Source organism: Salmo trutta, chromosome 13 (genome assembly GCF_901001165.1).
Source record: "Salmo trutta chromosome 13, fSalTru1.1, whole genome shotgun sequence".
NCBI lineage: Eukaryota > Metazoa > Chordata > Actinopteri > Salmoniformes > Salmonidae > Salmo > Salmo trutta.
Window position 1 is genome coordinate 1,830,906 of NC_042969.1, and position 18,433 is coordinate 1,849,338.

Sequence of the window (18,433 nt, forward strand, 5' to 3'; positions counted from 1 at the left end):
TAAATAAAAAAGGTGCGCAAACAGCATTTCTGTGTGTTTACACTCCTACACAAATCCCTGGTTTTATTATTTTACTCCACTCCCTCTCTCATCCTACCACCAACCCCCCAGCCCATAGCTCCTTTCCTAAGGTCAAGGGTTAACACATCGTAATGGCTTTGTCACCTCCCCCGGTGATGTACACTGGCTTAAGTGTTGGTTCCTCACACCCCCACTGTCACGTTGTGGATGTGTATGCATATGTGTCAGTCCTCCCTCACCGGGGGGTTTCTAGGGATGGATTTATACGTAGAACCCCTCCCCCATGTCATTCAGAGCGGGGACAACAGGCACTCTTGCGGCGCACCTCAGAACAGATACTGTAGAGATGTGTCCGTCACGTCAACTTGACGCCTCCTCCATAACATTCACATCAAGACGTTGTCCCTTGAAATGATTCTTGATGCGAACTACATCAAATCTCAGTTTGGGCAAACAAATACAATGAAACCATCTATCCTCCCTCGTATCAACATGGTCCATCTGTGTTTATCACGCTATCTGGCATTCCCATCATCACAGAGGCTTTTGTGTCCACAACCTGGCATTTTCTTCCTGTATTTGTTTGGTGGTCCATCAGTCTATTTACTTTATCACGCTGCCAAATCATCCATTTACGCTCCCATCTGTCTGTCAAACTATATCTCAGCATCCATTTGTCTAACTCTCTCAATCAAAGCAGTGCCGTGTCAGGGCGGAGTGGCTCTCTTTCCTCCTGTATTTCGTCTCTGCAGGCCTCATCATTAGACCCTTGTTTAAGTGGTTCCGGCTGCAGCAATTAGGCTCCTCCGGACTCCCTGTCCTCTCTGCCGGCTTATATACATACGGGTCACACATATAATTACAGGCAATTCACAGCTCTTTCTGTGTTGACATTTGGTTGAATTGGATGGTGAGTGATTCTAGGTAATGTGTTGTAGGCGTCATAAGTGCTACGTGACACTGAGACAGTGATGTGTTTTTGCAAAGGTGAACGATGCTGACAGTCATGTATGTGCATTGATTGATGTTGGCCTTTGGTATCATTGAATGATATGGTATGGTTCAAGGTGTGTGTTTTTGGCCGCAGCCACTTTACTACACTGGTACAGAGGACAAGCGGTGGTGGTTGCGGAGACAAGTCAAGCTGTGCTGAACCAGGCCATTGCACTGACTCCGTTTGGTCCAGCTCACCCCAGCTCTGGCCCACCCTGGCCTCCCGCCGAGCCCCCTATCAGTTTTGGAGGATCAGCGATTGCCCCCCTCGGGCGGCCCTGTGCCTGGACCTGATGGATTACCCACTATCCTGGCTCAGGACTAGGAAAAGCCCGGGCCCTAGATGCACTAGATGCCACAGACCCCATCTGTGTTCATTGCTGACTCCAGCTCCAGCCTGCCCCCGGGGCTACAGGCTTAGGCCAGTAATGAACCCCCCACTCAGAGGCTTACTGTCCATGCTATTTTCCCCACAGCCTTATATACCCCAATGCTAGCCTTTTGCCAATATGGACAGCTAGCCTAGCAATGAATCTCAAACAGGCACCCTAACGATTTGAGGAGTGTATGCACAGTTGAAATTGATTTTTCTTTCTGAAGCCTGCTTCCTGAAATCTACTGCTGAGCAGATGATCATGAATGGGAGTTTTGCCTCTGGCGCTTGATCGATTGCAAGAAGGTTTTCATCTTTTGCCTGTTTGGTGCGTTTGTGCATTGCCTCGACTGCCAGGAGAATGCTAGGAAGTATTGTTCCGTAGCAAAAGAAACCTCCAGTCCAGATATCAGAAGGGAAGAGGGCCCAATGAGAAATCACAAGTACTGGCGGCCTGTCAAGCTTGTTGTTTTCAATCAAAGATAGAGGCCTAAAAGACTGAGCACACGCTAGGCTGCAGAGGAAGAAGTTTAGACTTTTTATTTTTGATCGTGAGATTGATACGTACACACACACACACACACAGTTTTTCTCTCTCTTCCCGTCACACTGTTTGTCCCTGGTACAAACCTGTCAAAGCCGTCCCGCCGAGGAGGTAACCTAGTACACTATCTCCCCTCTAAAAATACATTTTTGTTTATGGACACGTGTAGTGATTTCCAGGTCTCCTGCGCCGTATTGTGTTCCGAGCTGTCAAGAGACATCACTCTCAGCCCCTACTCCCCTTTCAGCGACAGCGAGCAGGGGAGAGAGAGAAAGAAAGAGAGGGGGTAGTGGACAATGGAGAAGTGTGGGGGGAGGAGGGACTGGTGTGGAGGGGCACAGCAGTGGGCAAAGGAAGACGCAAGGCCTGTAGCAAAATCAGTTAAGATGCTGCCTCCTTTCAAATAAGGGGCTAAAGGGCCCGGTTGGTCAGTACTTTAATGCAGTCCTTAAGGTAGATTTGTGAGAGAGGCATTTCGGGTTGGGAGAGAGAATAGGTTGTATTGAGTATCTGGGTCATTCACCAGTGTGTGTGTAAGTGGTGAGCAGCGTGCTACATCACAGACTACCCCATGCGTGATTGAAATCCACGATATGGACATGAGAGAGATTCGCATCAGTTGTGTTTGGACTGACGCCGCTTTTATATCCCATTACCGTTTCATTATCCTTTGTCTCAACAAACTGTCAGATTAGGCTCACTTTAGATTCACTTTTCCCTCCAAAGGATTTTAGCTGGGTATACATACACGCCATACACACCATACCTTAAGCTTATCTGCATTCTTCTGGAATTTCAAGCAGGAGATTGGAGTGCTTTGTTTGGGGTTGCTTTTTGGTAGTTCCTGGGGATTTGGGCATTTGACAACTATCCCTTGATTTCTTGTAAACATCTGTAAATCCGGCCATGCTTGCATGGGATCCTGAGATAGAGGGAGAGCGAGAGAGTGAAAGAGGGGGACAGGAAAGAGGGGGAGAGGAGTGAAGGGGGGAGAAAGTGAGTGAGAAAGATAAAAAGAGAGAGAGAGAACGGGCAAGAGAGAGAGAGAACGGCCGAGAGAGAGAACGGGCGAGAGAAAGAGGGAGGAGAATTTCAGTATCTTGCCTCAGCATATCCAGGCCCGCCTTCTGTGTTTCCTCTGTCACACCACTCTGATCCCTTTTTCCATCTGATGCGGGCCCCGTGAAGAACACACATATCGCACACACACCCACCCCTAAAATTTCCTGACACCCCGTACACTCATTCAGCTGACATTACTAAAGACCAAAGGCCTTCACAAGATACCAGATACGAGACATCGCCGAGACATGCTTTGCAGTTGTATAGCTATAAAAGTTTGAGTAAAGAAATCAAGCTTTCAGTGAGCTCTTGCATTTTTTTTTGTTAAATTCTGTTAGGAAATATATAGCAGTTTAGAGGTGGTCTACGTAAGTCAATGCAACTCTGCCACAATCTGACAATGTTATAATATTCTTTACACTGTCAAAATTGTGTTATTGTGTTATTGATTATGCGTCCCTTCACGTCAATCAATCTTTTGTATTTTCTCAGACACTGTCACACAGCCAGTGCAGTGGACTAAAAACACATATAACAGATGCCTATAACAGAAGCTGATCAGACAAATGTGAAGTAAAGCAGGCAGTTGCTCCTAGTAATCCCCTAAATTAATTCTGTGTTGTTGACTATACATTTCAACTGATAAATTACCCGTAGACTGATCTGAGATCAGATTTCAAAGGGTCACAGTCTGCCCATGTTCTTCGACCTTAATCCCTCCCCACTTGTCTTGCTCTCTCTCCCTCTCCTCTCTCTCTCTCTTTCTCTCTGCTATTTATTTTTCTCTCCACCCTCTCTCTCTCCCCATCTCACCCCCATACCCTCCTCCAGAACTTAAGTTACCCTTCAGTTGGACTCCAGTTTTCCCCATTCAAAGCAATTACTCTCATCTTTGAACAAGCCTCTGTTATGGTGCAAACTGTAGTTTTGCTTCAGCAACCCTATAAATTAAAGCCGAAAAAAATGATGTTCTTCCCCCTGCATCCCGTTTATATATCTTGCTTCTGGTGTTTCTTGGCGCTCCATTACTCTGCAGCCACTAGCCCTGGCTGAGGACAGGGAAAGATAGAAGTTGCAGCGGATAGCACAGCTCTCAGAGAACTGGGAGTGATGGTGGTTTGTTGACATGTGACGCGGAAAAATATTGAATCACCCCATATTGCATTTTGTCTCATTGAAATATAAAGTGTTGTGTGAGTGTGTTTGGCCGTGTGTGTGTGTGTGTGTGTAATTATCCTAGAAGGAGAAGGATGATGATGGTGATTATGCTTACCTTTACCACTGTTATCTTAACCCTAATGGATACATACAGTGTGTTTATGTAGTCGCCAAAGCAGCAGCTAACCCAGATGTTAATGAACTTTAACATACTGTATTTAATCCCTGCTCAGTTTACCGGAACAGTCTTCCTGTTTATATAGAGAACCCCTGGAAGATCTGACTGGGAATGCTTTGATAGATTACTTGCAGGCTTTCTCTTTGCGTTCGGATCACAGGCCCCGCTGATGATGTAATGCTGTGTAATTAGTAAAGGATGAAAGTAACACAAAACCCATTATGGGTTTTCATCTCTTTTGGAGGGACCAGAGACGCGGGAGCTCCCCATCGCTCCATCACAACATGAAATGGCATTTTACTGGACGCTTTCCAGTAAATCAGACAAGAGCTGTGTGTGTGTGTGTGTGTGTGTGTGTGTGTGTTCGCGCAAGTGCGAAGGAGGCCTCATGGTTGGTTGTCATTTTGGCATCCTCCCTTCATATTACTTTAGGCCTATACAGACTGCGTCTCCCCGTGGCATGGATCATTGGGATGCATTGTTATACACCCCTTAGAGTGTGTTCGTGTGTTGTGTGGTGATTTGCCACTCCTTACTCACCCCCCTTGGTGCGTTGCTTTACCACTCGAGAAACAAGAAACAATGCCAGTCGTTTGCATTAAGCTCTGTGACAGCCAGGCAAGTCCCCACTGTAACCAGGAATGCTCTTATTATTTTGTCAATTCCCCCTTTCTCCCTCTCTTGTGCTTCTGTGACTTCGCTAACACTAAAAGATGTCGCCTCGGGGAAAAGCAGGTAAAAAGGAGCCATCAAAACCGATGGCAGCAGACAGATTTGTGATCAGTGCTAGAAATACCCTTGAAGTTGTTTGGTATGTGGTTTTCCTTGTATAGTATGTGTGTGTGTGTTTCTATGGGTGTTTAAGTGTTTTCATCCCTGTAGAGGATAACTGTAACGTTTAGTCTACCAATAGAAATGGGCCGCTGTTTGTGCAGTTGTTGTCGCTAGATTGATGTGGGGAGGAAAGATGGGCTTTTTATACCTGACGATGCGAACTGGAAAGGCTATTAGAAGCAAATGTTTCCACTCTGAAGTATCCTCCAATAGAACATGCATTTGATTTTACCGGCCACCTTCCCTCTTCCCTCCTCTCACCAAGTCTATGGAAAAGCTTACCTATACCTTCAACTGTAGGCTTGATGCAATTACCCATGTCATTTTAAAACTGTTGTCCGGTCACCTGAATGGAAAGGCAATCTTCGCTGGGGAACTTGTAGAGATGGGAACGGTGTGAACCATTTCCAATTTCAACCTTCTACACACAATGGCTGGTTCTTCGCTGTGCCGAACAAGTTCAAGAAGTTGATCGAGTGTCTTCATGCCGACCTTAGCGCATAATGTGTGCAACTGCAAGTCTTCAAAGTGATTCCAAACAGACAGCGATAATTATTTCCTGGAAGTGTTGAAGTGTTTGTGTTTTCTCGCTCCATCCCTACTCTTCATTTCTTGGCCATACCCAGTCCCTCTCCTTTCTCTCTTTCATCTCTCCTCCTTCTTTTCTCTCTCCCACGTCTGGTAATAGATACAGCCAGTTCTAAGCCCGGTATTAAAGGGAGGACTGTATTCTCCAAGTGCCTCCGTTATATACCGTTCTAATGGGCTCAAGGTCAGAGGCGAGTGCTCGTCCCGAAATGAGGTCACCTTGATTGGAATTGCAAAAGGCGAGGAATCGGACATGGACGTTTTCTGGCACTGGATTTTTTTAAAGTCAGTTCCTTGGTCTCTTGTTTTAAAGTTTATTGTTTACCATTGGTGGTGGTTTGCATGGAACATTTGGCACCCGCAAAGTTGTTCGAGCTTGCCTCTTAGGCACGAGAAACACTTGCAAGCGTTTTTGAAGATGAAAGGGAGGGTGATCGTGGAAAGTCTCTCAGATGTGCTCTGCAATATAGAGCATGTGAAGTTCAGAAGGTCGCAGGCTGTAACTTTCACCAACTCAAGTCAGCGGGAAGCATATAGCACATCTGTTTCCATGCATATATATCTCTCTGGCTTTCTCTGCCTCTTTCTTTATTTCACTCAGGCTCTCTCTCTTTATCTCTAGGTTCCTCACACTTTTTTATATCTGCCTTGCTTTCTTCTTTCTGTCTGTCCTTCTCCCCCTCTCCTTTTCAATCTCCCTCCCTATCTGTTACCCCCCCCCCCCCCGGCTTTCTCTCCTCCATCCTACTCCCCCCTCTCCTTCTGTGCGCCATCTGCATGCTCTCTCTCAATCTGAGGCGTCTGTGTTGGAAGTCTTGGTAGTGGAGATGTGTGCACCCCACTGCCGTCACAGTCACTCTGTCGCATTAAACAACGCCCAGCCCAGGACACCTGGCACCCTACAGCTGGCACTGAGTAATGTGCTCCACCATGGCAGTGCCAGGGGAGGCCTGCATGGGCTTAGCTAGCTACCTTGTTTCCGTTGATATCTTGCTTCCTGGCCGCCCAGTGCTGCCCAACCCTCCTGCCACCTGGTATGGCGGGGCCGTGCCATGGGTAGCCATGGGCAGCCATGGTTGGCCTGTTGGAGAGGGAGGGAGGGATTGTTTGTAATTCTCTTATGGACTGGGGAGCGTGGGCCGACGCAGCCAACCCAAAGGGTTCTAAGTGAGCTGGTGGGCTCGCAGGAGCAGCCAGAGTGAAACCTCTTGCGTAAATATTGGAAGTACTAATAGAAATTTGGAACACCTTGCCTCACCTTACACCAAATCCTGTTTGAAACTAACCAAAGACAACTTTGTCTCTCTCTCTCTATCTTTCTTTCTGTAGTGTGCTGTGTTTGTGTACTTGCCTGGCACCCTTGATCTTTAGGGTTGTGTGGTATGTGTCTCTGCATTAAGTTTGGCCTGCATTAAAGGGACATTTCTAAATTGTGCAACTTCATATTGCTCATCTCCAGCACCACCCCAACATCAACATATGTGAAAACGGTGCATTTCAATGTTTTGTAACAAAAAAGATAGAGGAAGATAAGCGTTTCCAATGACATCATCAACTGATTAGTAGACCAGAAAATAGTTGATTTTCATGACATTTAAGTGCATTTATTCCATATGTATAATCAGACAACTGTGCATTGGTAATAATGTTTCAGATGAAATGGCAACAACAATGAGAAGTGCAATGCATTTAGCCTATGCCTGTTAACTGTGCACGCACTTGTAAAAACGAACTGGCTATCATCACAATCTTAGTGATTATATTTCTATTGCAAACAAAAATAACTTGTAGGCTGACGCTATACATGCGTCCTGCTGTGCATTGGTTATAATGTTACGGATGAAATGTCTATCACAACATCAGAAATGAATTATATCCACAGTGTAGCCACAACGAGAAGTGAATTTACCCTATGCCTGTCCACTGTGTACACATGGTGTAAAACGAGCTGGCTATCATTTTTCTTAGGGTTTATATTTCTATTGCAAAAATACTTGTAGGCCGACTGGCTGACAATATGCATGCGCCTTCTTGTTCCATCCAGATCCAGATCAGTGCGATTGAATCATGTTCCCACCACCGGACAGGCGCACTCTGTCAATAAATAAAAGGCCTTTCAGTTACACACCAAGTGTTGTTTTATAGAAAGAGGATGCGTCTATTGTTGTGGTTCAGTGCAAATGAGTCTATAATCTTCTGGTCATCCAGGGCCTTGGTTCTTTCTGCGTGTATGGACGGGCAGGCAAGGTTGCTGAGTCGAGGGTTTGCCCAGTATTTCATTCTGTATATCATGATGCATGTACCTAGCATTTCTAGGATTATCTGAGATTTTCTGTGCAACTGTTTCGGCGAATTTGTCTATGACCTGTAAAAGTTCAAGGAAGTTTCCCTGGTTGACAGCCATGTCGTTTTCTTTGTCTCCTCTCTGTGAAAGTCCCTGGTATGCAGTGTAACGCAATGGCTCCACGACAGATCTCATATACTCTCTGTTCTCGCTGACTATTTTTGAATGTCCATCACTTAGAGCATTGCATATTGTTGAGCCAGACTCTTTCTGAATAATCCACTCATTCCACACTGGCATTGTGTGTCTTCAACGAACTTGTTGCCTTCTTCCAGTTCTGGTAGCCATTGTGGGAAAATGCCCCCTTCTCTCCACCATGGTTTCCTGGACGTTGAAAGTGGCAGCATGCATTGCAGAAAGCACGGTCTATGAAATAGAATATTCCAGCCATTTGTAATCCTCATACCATCTACAATTGAAGTAGCGATCCTGCTGTCCAACTTTTGTGGCTCGATAACGCCGAAGAAGAGGGCGCCTTGGTTCTTCAACAGGTGACTGGCTTAAATCAGAGGGAGCGGTGGCTGTGCTAACAGTGCAGCTAACGGTGGCTGTGGAGCAGCTAGCAGCGACGAACTTCTCAGGTGCTCCCTCACGTCGTGGCTCACGAGTTTCTCTCTCCGACTCATCTTTCTTATCTCCCTCTTCTTCTTTGGCCCCCTCAGAGACAGGGTCTGGATTTTTATTTTCTACCCGTACTCTTCTCTTGATCAGAAAACGGTCCATCGCAACGGGGCGAGATGGGCGACTAGCTAGCTAGAAGCTAGCTCACGTAACGTAGCCTAACGTGCGCGAGCACACACACCAGACACACGCACACACACGTCATAAGGTACACGCGCGGCACGAGCACGCAGCCAGGGATCGGATTGGGAACAGAATGGCTGGTTATTAACTTTAAAATATATATATACTAAAACGCTTGACGGGGCTTAACTGGGGCTATGCAGATTTGTGATGTGGCTATAGCCCCCCCTAGCCCCGGTGTAGTGCCGTGCCTGTAGTAGACAATGCCTACTCATAATTGGTTCAAATCACACGATGCACGCCGATGTCATAGGAAACACTTATCTCCCTCTTATTTTTTTCCCCCACAAAACACAGAAACGCGCAGTTATGTTGATGTTGGGGTGGTGTTGGAGATGATGAATATAAAGTTGATAAGGGAATATAAAGTTGACATGCTCCCTGTGATGTGAGAATAGGTGGAATGGCTCTCGAGTGGGAGGCCAGATCCCGAGCTCAATGGAGTTACTATGACACCAGACGCAAGCACCACCACTCCAGGCCCCTCTTGTCTCTTCCTCTCAACCCTGTAGCTCTCTTCTTAATCAGCTTGGGTTCTGTTGTTGATGTTTTCCCTCCCTCCTTCTCTCCTTCCCCTCACAACCCCTTTTGTTTATTTGAGGTACCGTCTGTGTGTTACTATGACTCTAACAACACTTTCCTGTTCTCTCTCTCTCTTTCTTATTTTTTCTCTCTCTCTCTCTCTCTCTCTCTCTCTCTCTCTCTCTCTCTCCCTCTCTCTCTCTCTTCAGACAACCGCCGTGCGGTCCTGGAAAGGTCTCGATCACGCCACAACGCAAACCCCCAGGCTCGATGATGGCCCGCGCCTACCAGAAGACGTTAGACAAGTGCCAAAGAGGCCTGCGAGGAGAATCTGAGGACGTATAGTAGGAGAGATGGACCCCAGCCATGTGGCACCCACACACACTTAAACACTCACAGACACATTAACAAACACACCAACACATGAACACACACATACACTATATATACAAAAGTATGCGGACACCCCTTAAAATTAGTGCATTCGGCCATTTCAGCCACACCCGTTGCTGACAGGTGTATATAATCGAGCATACAGTCATGCAGTCTCCATAGACAAAACATTGGCAGTAGAATGGCCCATACTAAAGAGCTCAGTGACTTTCAATGTGGCACCGTCATAGGATGCCACCTTTCCAACAAGTCAGTTTGTCAAATTTCTGCCCTGCTAGAGCTGCCCTGGTCAACTGTAAGTGCTGTTATTGTGCTGTTATTGTGAAATGGAAACGTCTAGGAGCAACGACGGCTCAGCCGCGGAGTGGTAGGCCACACAAGCTCACAGAACAGGACCGCCGAGTGCCGAGTGCTGAAGTTGCAACACTCACTACTGACTTTCAAACTGCCTCTGGAAGCAACGTCAGCACAATAACTGTTCGGGAGCTTCATGAAATGGATTTCCATGGCCGAGCAGCCGCACACAAGCCTAAGATCACCATGCGCAATGCCAAGCGTCGGCTGGAATGGTGTAAAGCTTGCCACCATTGGACTCTGGGGGCAGTGGAAACGCATTCCCTGAAGTGCTGAATCACTCTTCACCATCTGGCAGTCAAAAAGACGAATCTGGGTTTGGTGGATGCCAGGAGATCGCTCCCTGCCCCAATGCATAGTGCCAGCTGTAAAGTTTGGTGGAGGAGGAATAATGGTCTGGGTCGGTTTTTCATGGTTCGGGCTAGGCCCCTTAGTTCCGGTGAAGGGAATCTTAAAGCTACAGTGACAATGAAATTCTAGACTATTAAGCGCTTCCAACTTTGTGGCAACAGTTTGGGGAAGGCCCTTTCCTGTTTCAGCATGACAGTGCCCCCGTGCACAAATCACGGTCCATACAGGAATGGTTTGTCGAGATCGATGTGGAAGAACTTGACTGGCCGCACAGAGCCCTGACCTCAATCTCATCTAACACCTTTGGGATGAATTGGAACGCCGACTGCGAGCCAGGCCTAATCACCCAACATCAGTGCTGAATAGAAGCAAGTCCCCACAGCAATGTTCCAAATTCTAGTGGAAAGCCTTCTCAGAAGAGTGGAGGCTGTTATAGCAGCAAAGGGGGGGACCAAACTCCTTATTAATGCCCGTGATTTTGGAATGAGATGTTCGACGAGCAAGTGTCCACATACTTTTGGTCATTATATATATATATATATATATATACAGTTGAAGTCAGAGGTTTACATACACTTAGGTTGGAGTCATTAAAACTCATTTTTCAACCACTCCACAAATTTCTTGTTTACAAACTATAGTTTTGGCACGTTGGTTAGGACGTCTACTTTGTGCATGACACAAGTAATTTTTCCAACAATTGTTTACAGACAGATTATTTTACTTATAATTCACTGTACCACAATTCCAGTGGGTCAGAAGTTTACATACACAAAGTTGATCGTGCCTTTAAACAGCATGGAAAATTCCAGAAAATTATGTCATGGCATTAGAAGATTCTAAATTAATAATAATTGACATCATTTGAGTCAATTGGAGGTGTACCTGTGGATGTATTTCAAGGCCTACCTTCAACCTCAGTGCCTCTTTGCTTGACATCATGGGAAAATCAAAAGAAATCGTGGATCTCCACAAGTCTGGATCATCCTTGGGAACAATTTCCAAATGCCTGAAGGTACCACGTTCATCTGTACAAACAATAGTACGCAAGTATAAACACCATGGGACCACGCAGCCATCATACTGCTCAGGAAGGAGACATTCGCGTCTCCTAGAGATGAACGTACTTTGGTGCGAAAAGTGCAAATCAATCTCAGAACAGCAAAGGACCTTGTGAAGATGCTGGAGGAAACAGATACAAAAGTATCTATATCCACAGTAAAACGAGTCCTATATCGACATAACCTGAAAGACCACTCAGCAAGGAAGAAGCCACTGCTCCAAAACCGCCATAAAAAAAGCCAGACCACGGTTTGCAACTGCACATGGGGACAAAGATCATACTTTTTGGAGAAATGTCCTCTGGTCTAATGAAACAAAAAGAGAATTGTTTGGCCATAATGCCCACTGTTATGTTTCGAGGAAAAAGGGGGATGCTTGCAAGCCGAAGAACACCATCCCAACCGTGAAGCACGGGGGTGGCAGCATCATGTTGTGAGGGTGCTTTGCTGCAGGAGGTACTGGTGCACTTCACAAAATAGATGCCATCATGAGGGAGGAAAATAATGTGGATATATTGAAGCAACATCTCAAGACATCAGTCAGGAAGTTAAAGCTTGGTCGCAAATGGGTCTTCCAAATGGACAATGACCATACTTCCAAAGTTGTGGCAAAATGGCTTAAGGACAGCAAAGTCAAAGTATTGGAGTGACCATCACAAAGCCCTGACCTCAATCCCATAGAAAATGTGTGGGCAGAACTGAAAAAGCGTGTGCGAGCAAGGAGGCCTACAAACCTGACTCAGTTACACCAGCTCTGTCAGGAGGAATGAGCCAAAATTCACCCAACTTATTGTGGGAAGCTTGTGGAAGGCTACCAGAAACATTTGACCCAATTTAAACAATTTAAAGGCAATGCTACCAAATACTAATTGAGTGTATGTAAACTTCTGACCCACTGGGAATGTGATGAAAGAAATAAAAGCTTCAATAAATAATTCTCTCTACTATTATTCTGACTTTTCACATTCTTAAAATAAAGTGGTGATCCTAACTGACCTAAGACAGGGAATTTTTACTAGGATTAAATGTCAGGAATTGTGAAAAACTGAGTTTAAATGTATTTGGCTAAGGTGTATGTAAACTTCCGACTTCAACTGTATATATTACACACACACACACACACACACACACACACACACACAAGCACATACTGCCAGGTCCTGATGAAAAAAAAGACCCCTAGAGAGGCTATGCTGAACTGAGGAACTGACAAAACCAGAACAGTACATTTTCACTCACAGAACATTCAGTAGTCATACTGTTGGTCTGACCGCCTTACATATTTATTCACTACTTTCTCATGGCTCTGCCTGTACATGACTGTTTAAAGCTTGGGTTGTTTTGAAAAAGCTTTTATTTGTTGTTTTTTGCTTTTTTGACTGGATACATCATGCATGGTCTCTCAAATTGTCATATAGGTCCACAGAACTTGTCCTCTCATCTCTGGTCATATACTTCCGATTGGATGCGGTATTGCTTGAGAAATGTGAGTAGTGATGTAGCTAGAAAATAGTCAGTGAGGACTGCACTATATTGTATGCTTATCAGCAAGAAGATTTTACTAACCACATCCAACAAAGCTTTCCTTTTCTTTTCTGCTTGTATTCAACACATCCAGCAATTGACTGTGGCCACAGGTGTGAAACCCTTTTTCTGTAAAATATTATTTTCTCTGGCATGAAACCAGATCATATTATGAATAACATATCTCACAACAACGACACAGAACTGCACCCTGTAAATGTGCATCACTGATCCTTGACTGAATCCTCCATATGTTGTGGATTGTATTTATTGTTTTGTGTTTTTTTCTCCCTTAGATGTCAAATGCCTTAGGTCTTGAGAGGTTTTGCTTGCTAGCTGTTCACGCAGAAACCTGAAATATAAATGAACATACAAGCCTCAGCGAAAGGCTGCTTTTACTGAGCGCTCAACCACACAAGCCAGTCGAGCTTCTGAATTGCTAACTAGCGTTAGCATGCTAAACCATTAGCTTGTTTGCTCCAGTCACGCTTCTGAATGGCTTACTAGCATTAGCATGCTAAGCCATTAGCTTGTCAGAGAGGGAAAGACATGAATGGGTTCTCCCCATTTCTTAATGTCAGTGCTAAGAGCTTTCCTGTTACTATCAGTTTTCTTCTAACCGTAGCATAACCTGTCCAGACTTCACATTCATTTGACAATATGTCGTACGTAACAAAATTGCCATGTAAAAAAAATCAGCAAATGCACAAATGCTAGTTTGAGAATTCAGTTAGAAAATAAATCTCTAAGTATTGTGCTAATAGCAAGGAGCCATTTGAGATGTTTTACCCCTTTTTTTTCTTCACATATTTATTCCCATATTCACAAAGAGGGCCTAGAGCACGCTTGTCCCTTCCATGTCTGAGCAGTAAGCAGATGCTAGAGAAACGGTCGTTTTCCCCCAAAGGCAACCGTAGCCAGAGGAATACATTGAGGGTTGATGCAGACAACATCGTGGCTGTCTTAGTAAGGAAAGCCTCCACACACCCTCCCTTGCCCTACTGCTTATGGCGTGAGTAACCGCTCGCCATAATGTGATGTAATTACCATAACACCGCTGGAAAAGCTGTTTGCAGCAAATCAAGCCTTCCCCGTGATCGGAACAGAAGCTTGGGAGAAAAGCAATGTTGCCGTTTAAACAGTCTGCCAGCGAGGTGTGTGATGAGACGGTTTGTTGCACTCCTTGTCTTAGAAGCCTCACTGGCCAAGTTTCATCAATTCGATCTCCATAACATTCTATTCCTCTGGTTCAAGGTGCATGAGAGTTACCTGGGAGAAGTGTGGCATAGTCAAGAAAGGCGATGAGTCATATTCTGTTGAGATGGGGGTGTACAGTTACAGAGAAGCTTCATCCCAAATGGCACACCATTCGCCACATAGTGCTGTATTTTTAACTGGAGCCCTATGGGCCCTGGTCAAAAGTATTGCCCATTTGGGATGCAGCCAGAGAAAGAAGTGAAGGAGTGTATTTGCCATAGCTTTGGCTTCACACAATGTGTCATATACACTAGAGAGACCCGTTGTGGAAGGTCCAGCACTGCCAAAGGCACTGATTTGCTTTTTCTCATTAAAAATCACCCTTTTGTTCTATTTTACCTTCACACAGTACATACTATTTTCTTCACACTCCATTTCTTGAACTCCCACCCATACAACACTATAAACGTTGTGAACCCATACCCAAGGCGTTTGATTTGTAACATATTCAAATTCCATAAGTTACTCTACGTGTGAGTCTGCGATTAGAGGAATGCTCCTAGCTTCAATTTGTTCGTTTTTTATTTAATTTCTTTGAATAATTAGACAGACAAATTGTTGTTTTATCCTACTTTAATCAAATGTGTTTTTTTGTGCCAAGTTTGTATTCAAAACATGAAAAACTGTTACAGAATGGTGACTGGATTCTCAGTTTTAATGTTTTGTTTTTGTATTTATCAAAAGGGATCAAATATCTCTCCTAGTCAAGCTTGTACAGAATAAAATCTAGATTTTGAACCTGGTAGCCAACTCTTTAAACAAGTCCATAGTACACATTTAAGCAGTTAAACATTGTTACATTGAAAATACGAAATGGTGATGTGATCACACATAATGGGTCATAATTCATGCAAATATCATCAGATAATATCATCTGGAATTTAATACAGAATATTTTCACTAAATTCAATTTTTTTATTCCAGATGGATCTCTCATTCTTGATTTCCTGGTACAATGAAATCAGAGACTAAAACTACCTTCCCCATTTGTGATTGATGTATTTCCCCCTGTAGGCTGGTCCCATATCTGTTTGTGCTGTATAGCCAACTGTCGCCTATGCAGCACAAACAGATCTGTGACCAGGCTATTCAACTTGTGCTGTAGAGTGATAAATGTGTGCTGTGTATACGCAGATACTAGTAGCAGTGTTGCAGGTGGCAACAGTACCTGTCAATGGACTGAACCACAACAGTAGTGTTAAAGGGTCCCTCTGATTGGGCCAAATCATTTCATGCTCATCCCGTGTTTGGCACTAAAGGCATTATTCTTACTTGAGATCTGCTCTAAGGTGACCATACTAAGGACAAGCCGCTTAACTCAAATGTTCACCCAAGTCTCTTATTGACATCAATAAATTATTTACATGAAAGTCTGAATTGTGCAAGTGGATCTCAAGTCAGAATACTCCCCTAACTGAGAAACCGACCATATGAGTGATGTGTGTCAATGAGGAGGCAGTTGTATGTGAAATTATAAGGTGCCATCATTTGGTGTATTCTGATTACTAGCAAAATTTTGGATCGACGTTCAAACTCATTGATGGTGCACTTCAACTTTGATTTGAATTTCATGATTGCTACATTGCCACAGAAACCAAGTGAACTACTTGCAAGTGTTACTTTAAGCAAATAGTTCATTGCTGCCACATTTCCTTATTGTTCCCAATTTGTTAGTCCTTTATATTGTAATTTGTCAATGAAACATTATGATATGATGAATAAAGAAAAGATAAAGTAACAATGTTGACATGGTATGCTGCCATAGCCCTGCCTGCCCTCGGCTTTTTTTTCTTTTTTCTTAAAACAATTTATATTTGTAATATCTTTACATTTAATTGTATCCATAAGGAAGACAAAATGTCATTGTTATGCACACTGTTCCTGCGTAAAGTATGTCATGAAATATCATACTAAATAATAACCACTTTGTTATATAAATTGATTTCTGAAAGAAGTGTCATCTTTACCATTGACTTGTGCCTCCTAAGTACAAACTGTGATTTTTATCAACCCCTGTTTAAATGTCTATTTTCCTGATCTAATCACTGAGTATCACCTGTCATTTTTGTAACACTTTAGCTGACCGGTATAATGATTTATTATGTTGCTGTCTATTTTTATCTGACTTAAAATGTTTTTTTTTTGTTAGGATAATTTCCTCCTGATGGCAGAGCAGATGATACCTGTCCCTGATGATAATAGGGTATTACAATGCATTATAGCTTCATCATAATGCATTATACCTACAGCCTGTAAGTAAAGTACAGCTTTTGTCACTTTCTTCCATTAGTCTCCCTACAATGACCGAGCAGATGATACCTGTGCCTGGCTGACTTATGGACAGAGAGTACTGAGTGCTAGTGGTGTAAGCTCCAGTCATACCTAGAAAGGCAACATATTTGGAGCTTCACGCCTCAGCCCTTTATCTTGCACTGTGTCAAAGGCAAGAAGATAACACTGTCAGCTCTAACTGTAGTTTACGGAAATGACCCATCAACCCATGAAGTTGAGGCAAACAACAGAACTTGCAAAAAAAATCCTCCAACATACTTCAATGCAGGGAAATCATGGCATTTTTGTCTGGAGAGTGATAAATAAGTAATTGTTTTACTTATTTCTCCCTCTCCAGACATAAATCCATGATTTCCTTGCGTTGAAGTAAGTTGGAGATTTTTTTGGCAGGTTGTCGATATTGCTCCTCTTGTCCTCAAATGTACACAGCTTGGGCTATTTATTTTGTGATGATGATTTTGAAGAGTGGCTATTTGATGTGTAGAAAAGGTTGTGCTATATTTCTGTTTTTGTTAGCAAGTAACATTTTGTGGTACTTTGACAAAACACCTGAAATGTATTTAAACTAGTTAGAGAAGGACAGTGAAAGTGTAGTTATATGCAGTACCAGTCAAAAGTTTGGACACACCTACTCATTCAAGGGTTTTTCTTTATTTTGATAATTTTCTACATTTTATCATAATGAAGACATCAAAACTATGAAATAACACATTTTAGAATCATGTAGTAACCAAAAAAGTATTAAACAAATTTTACATCTGAGATTCTTCAAAGCAGCCACCATTTCCCTTGATGACAGCTTGCACACTCTTGGTATTCTCTCAACCAGCTTCATTAGGTAGTCACTTGGAATTCATTTCAATTAACAGGTGTGCCAGGATCCAGTTCCAGAGGGAGGTGTTCAGTCCCAGGGTCTCGAGCTTGGTGACGGGCTTGGAGGGGAATATGGTGTTGAACGATGAGCTATAGTCAATGAACAGCATTCTCACATAGGTACAGTGCTATCGGAAAGTATTCAGACCCTTTGTCTTTTTCCACATTTTGTTACGTTACAGACTTATTCTAAAATGGGTTAAATACATGTTTTTCCTCATCAATCTGCACACAGAGTCTTCTTGGGTATGATGATACAAGCTTGGCACACCTGTATTTGGGGAGTTTCTCCCATTCTTCTCTGCAGATCCTCTCAAGCTCTGTCAGGTTGGATGGGGAGCGTTGCTGCACAGCTATTTTCGGGTCTCTCCAGAGATGTTCAATTGGGTTCAAGTGTAGGCTTTGCTGGGCCACTCAAGGACATTCAGAGATTTGTCCTGAAGCCCCTCCTGCATTGTCTTGGCTGTGTGCTTAGGGTCATTGTCCTGTTGGAAGGTGAACCTTTGCCCCGGTCTGAGGTCCTGAGCGCTCTGGAGAAGGTTTTCATCAAGGATCTCTCTGTACTTTGCTCCATTCATCTTTCCCTCAATCCTGACAAGTCTCTCAGTCCCTGCCACTGAAAAATCCCCACACTGTGATTCTGCCACCACCATGCTTCACCGTAGGGATGGTGCAAGGTTTCCTCCAGTTGTGATGCTTGGCATTCAGGCCAAAGAGTTCAATCTTGGTTTCATCAGACCAGATAATCTTGTTTCTCATGGCCTGAGAGTCCTTTAGGTGCCATTTACCAAACTCCAAGCGGGCTGTCATGGGTCTTTTACTGAGGAGTGGCTTCCGTCTGGCATCTCTACCATAAAGGCCTGATTGGTGGAGTGATGCAGAGATGATTGTCCTTTGGAAAGTTCTC

At 43.9% G+C, this 18,433-nt stretch overlaps 1 protein-coding gene across 1 annotated transcript in view; it reads left to right on the plus strand.

The window, feature by feature from the left end:
• The window catches only part of LOC115205051 (protein diaphanous homolog 2), a 675,845-nt gene extending 666,012 nt beyond the window's left edge, over nucleotides 1–9,833 (plus strand). Inside the window, exon 31 of the mRNA XM_029770617.1 lies at nucleotides 9,631–9,833. Within this exon, the coding sequence (XP_029626477.1) occupies nucleotides 9,631–9,695 (65 nt within the window). The 3' untranslated portion in view covers nucleotides 9,696–9,833. The remainder of the gene's footprint in view (nucleotides 1–9,630) is intronic.
• The last annotated feature ends 8,600 nt before the right edge of the window (nucleotides 9,834–18,433 follow it).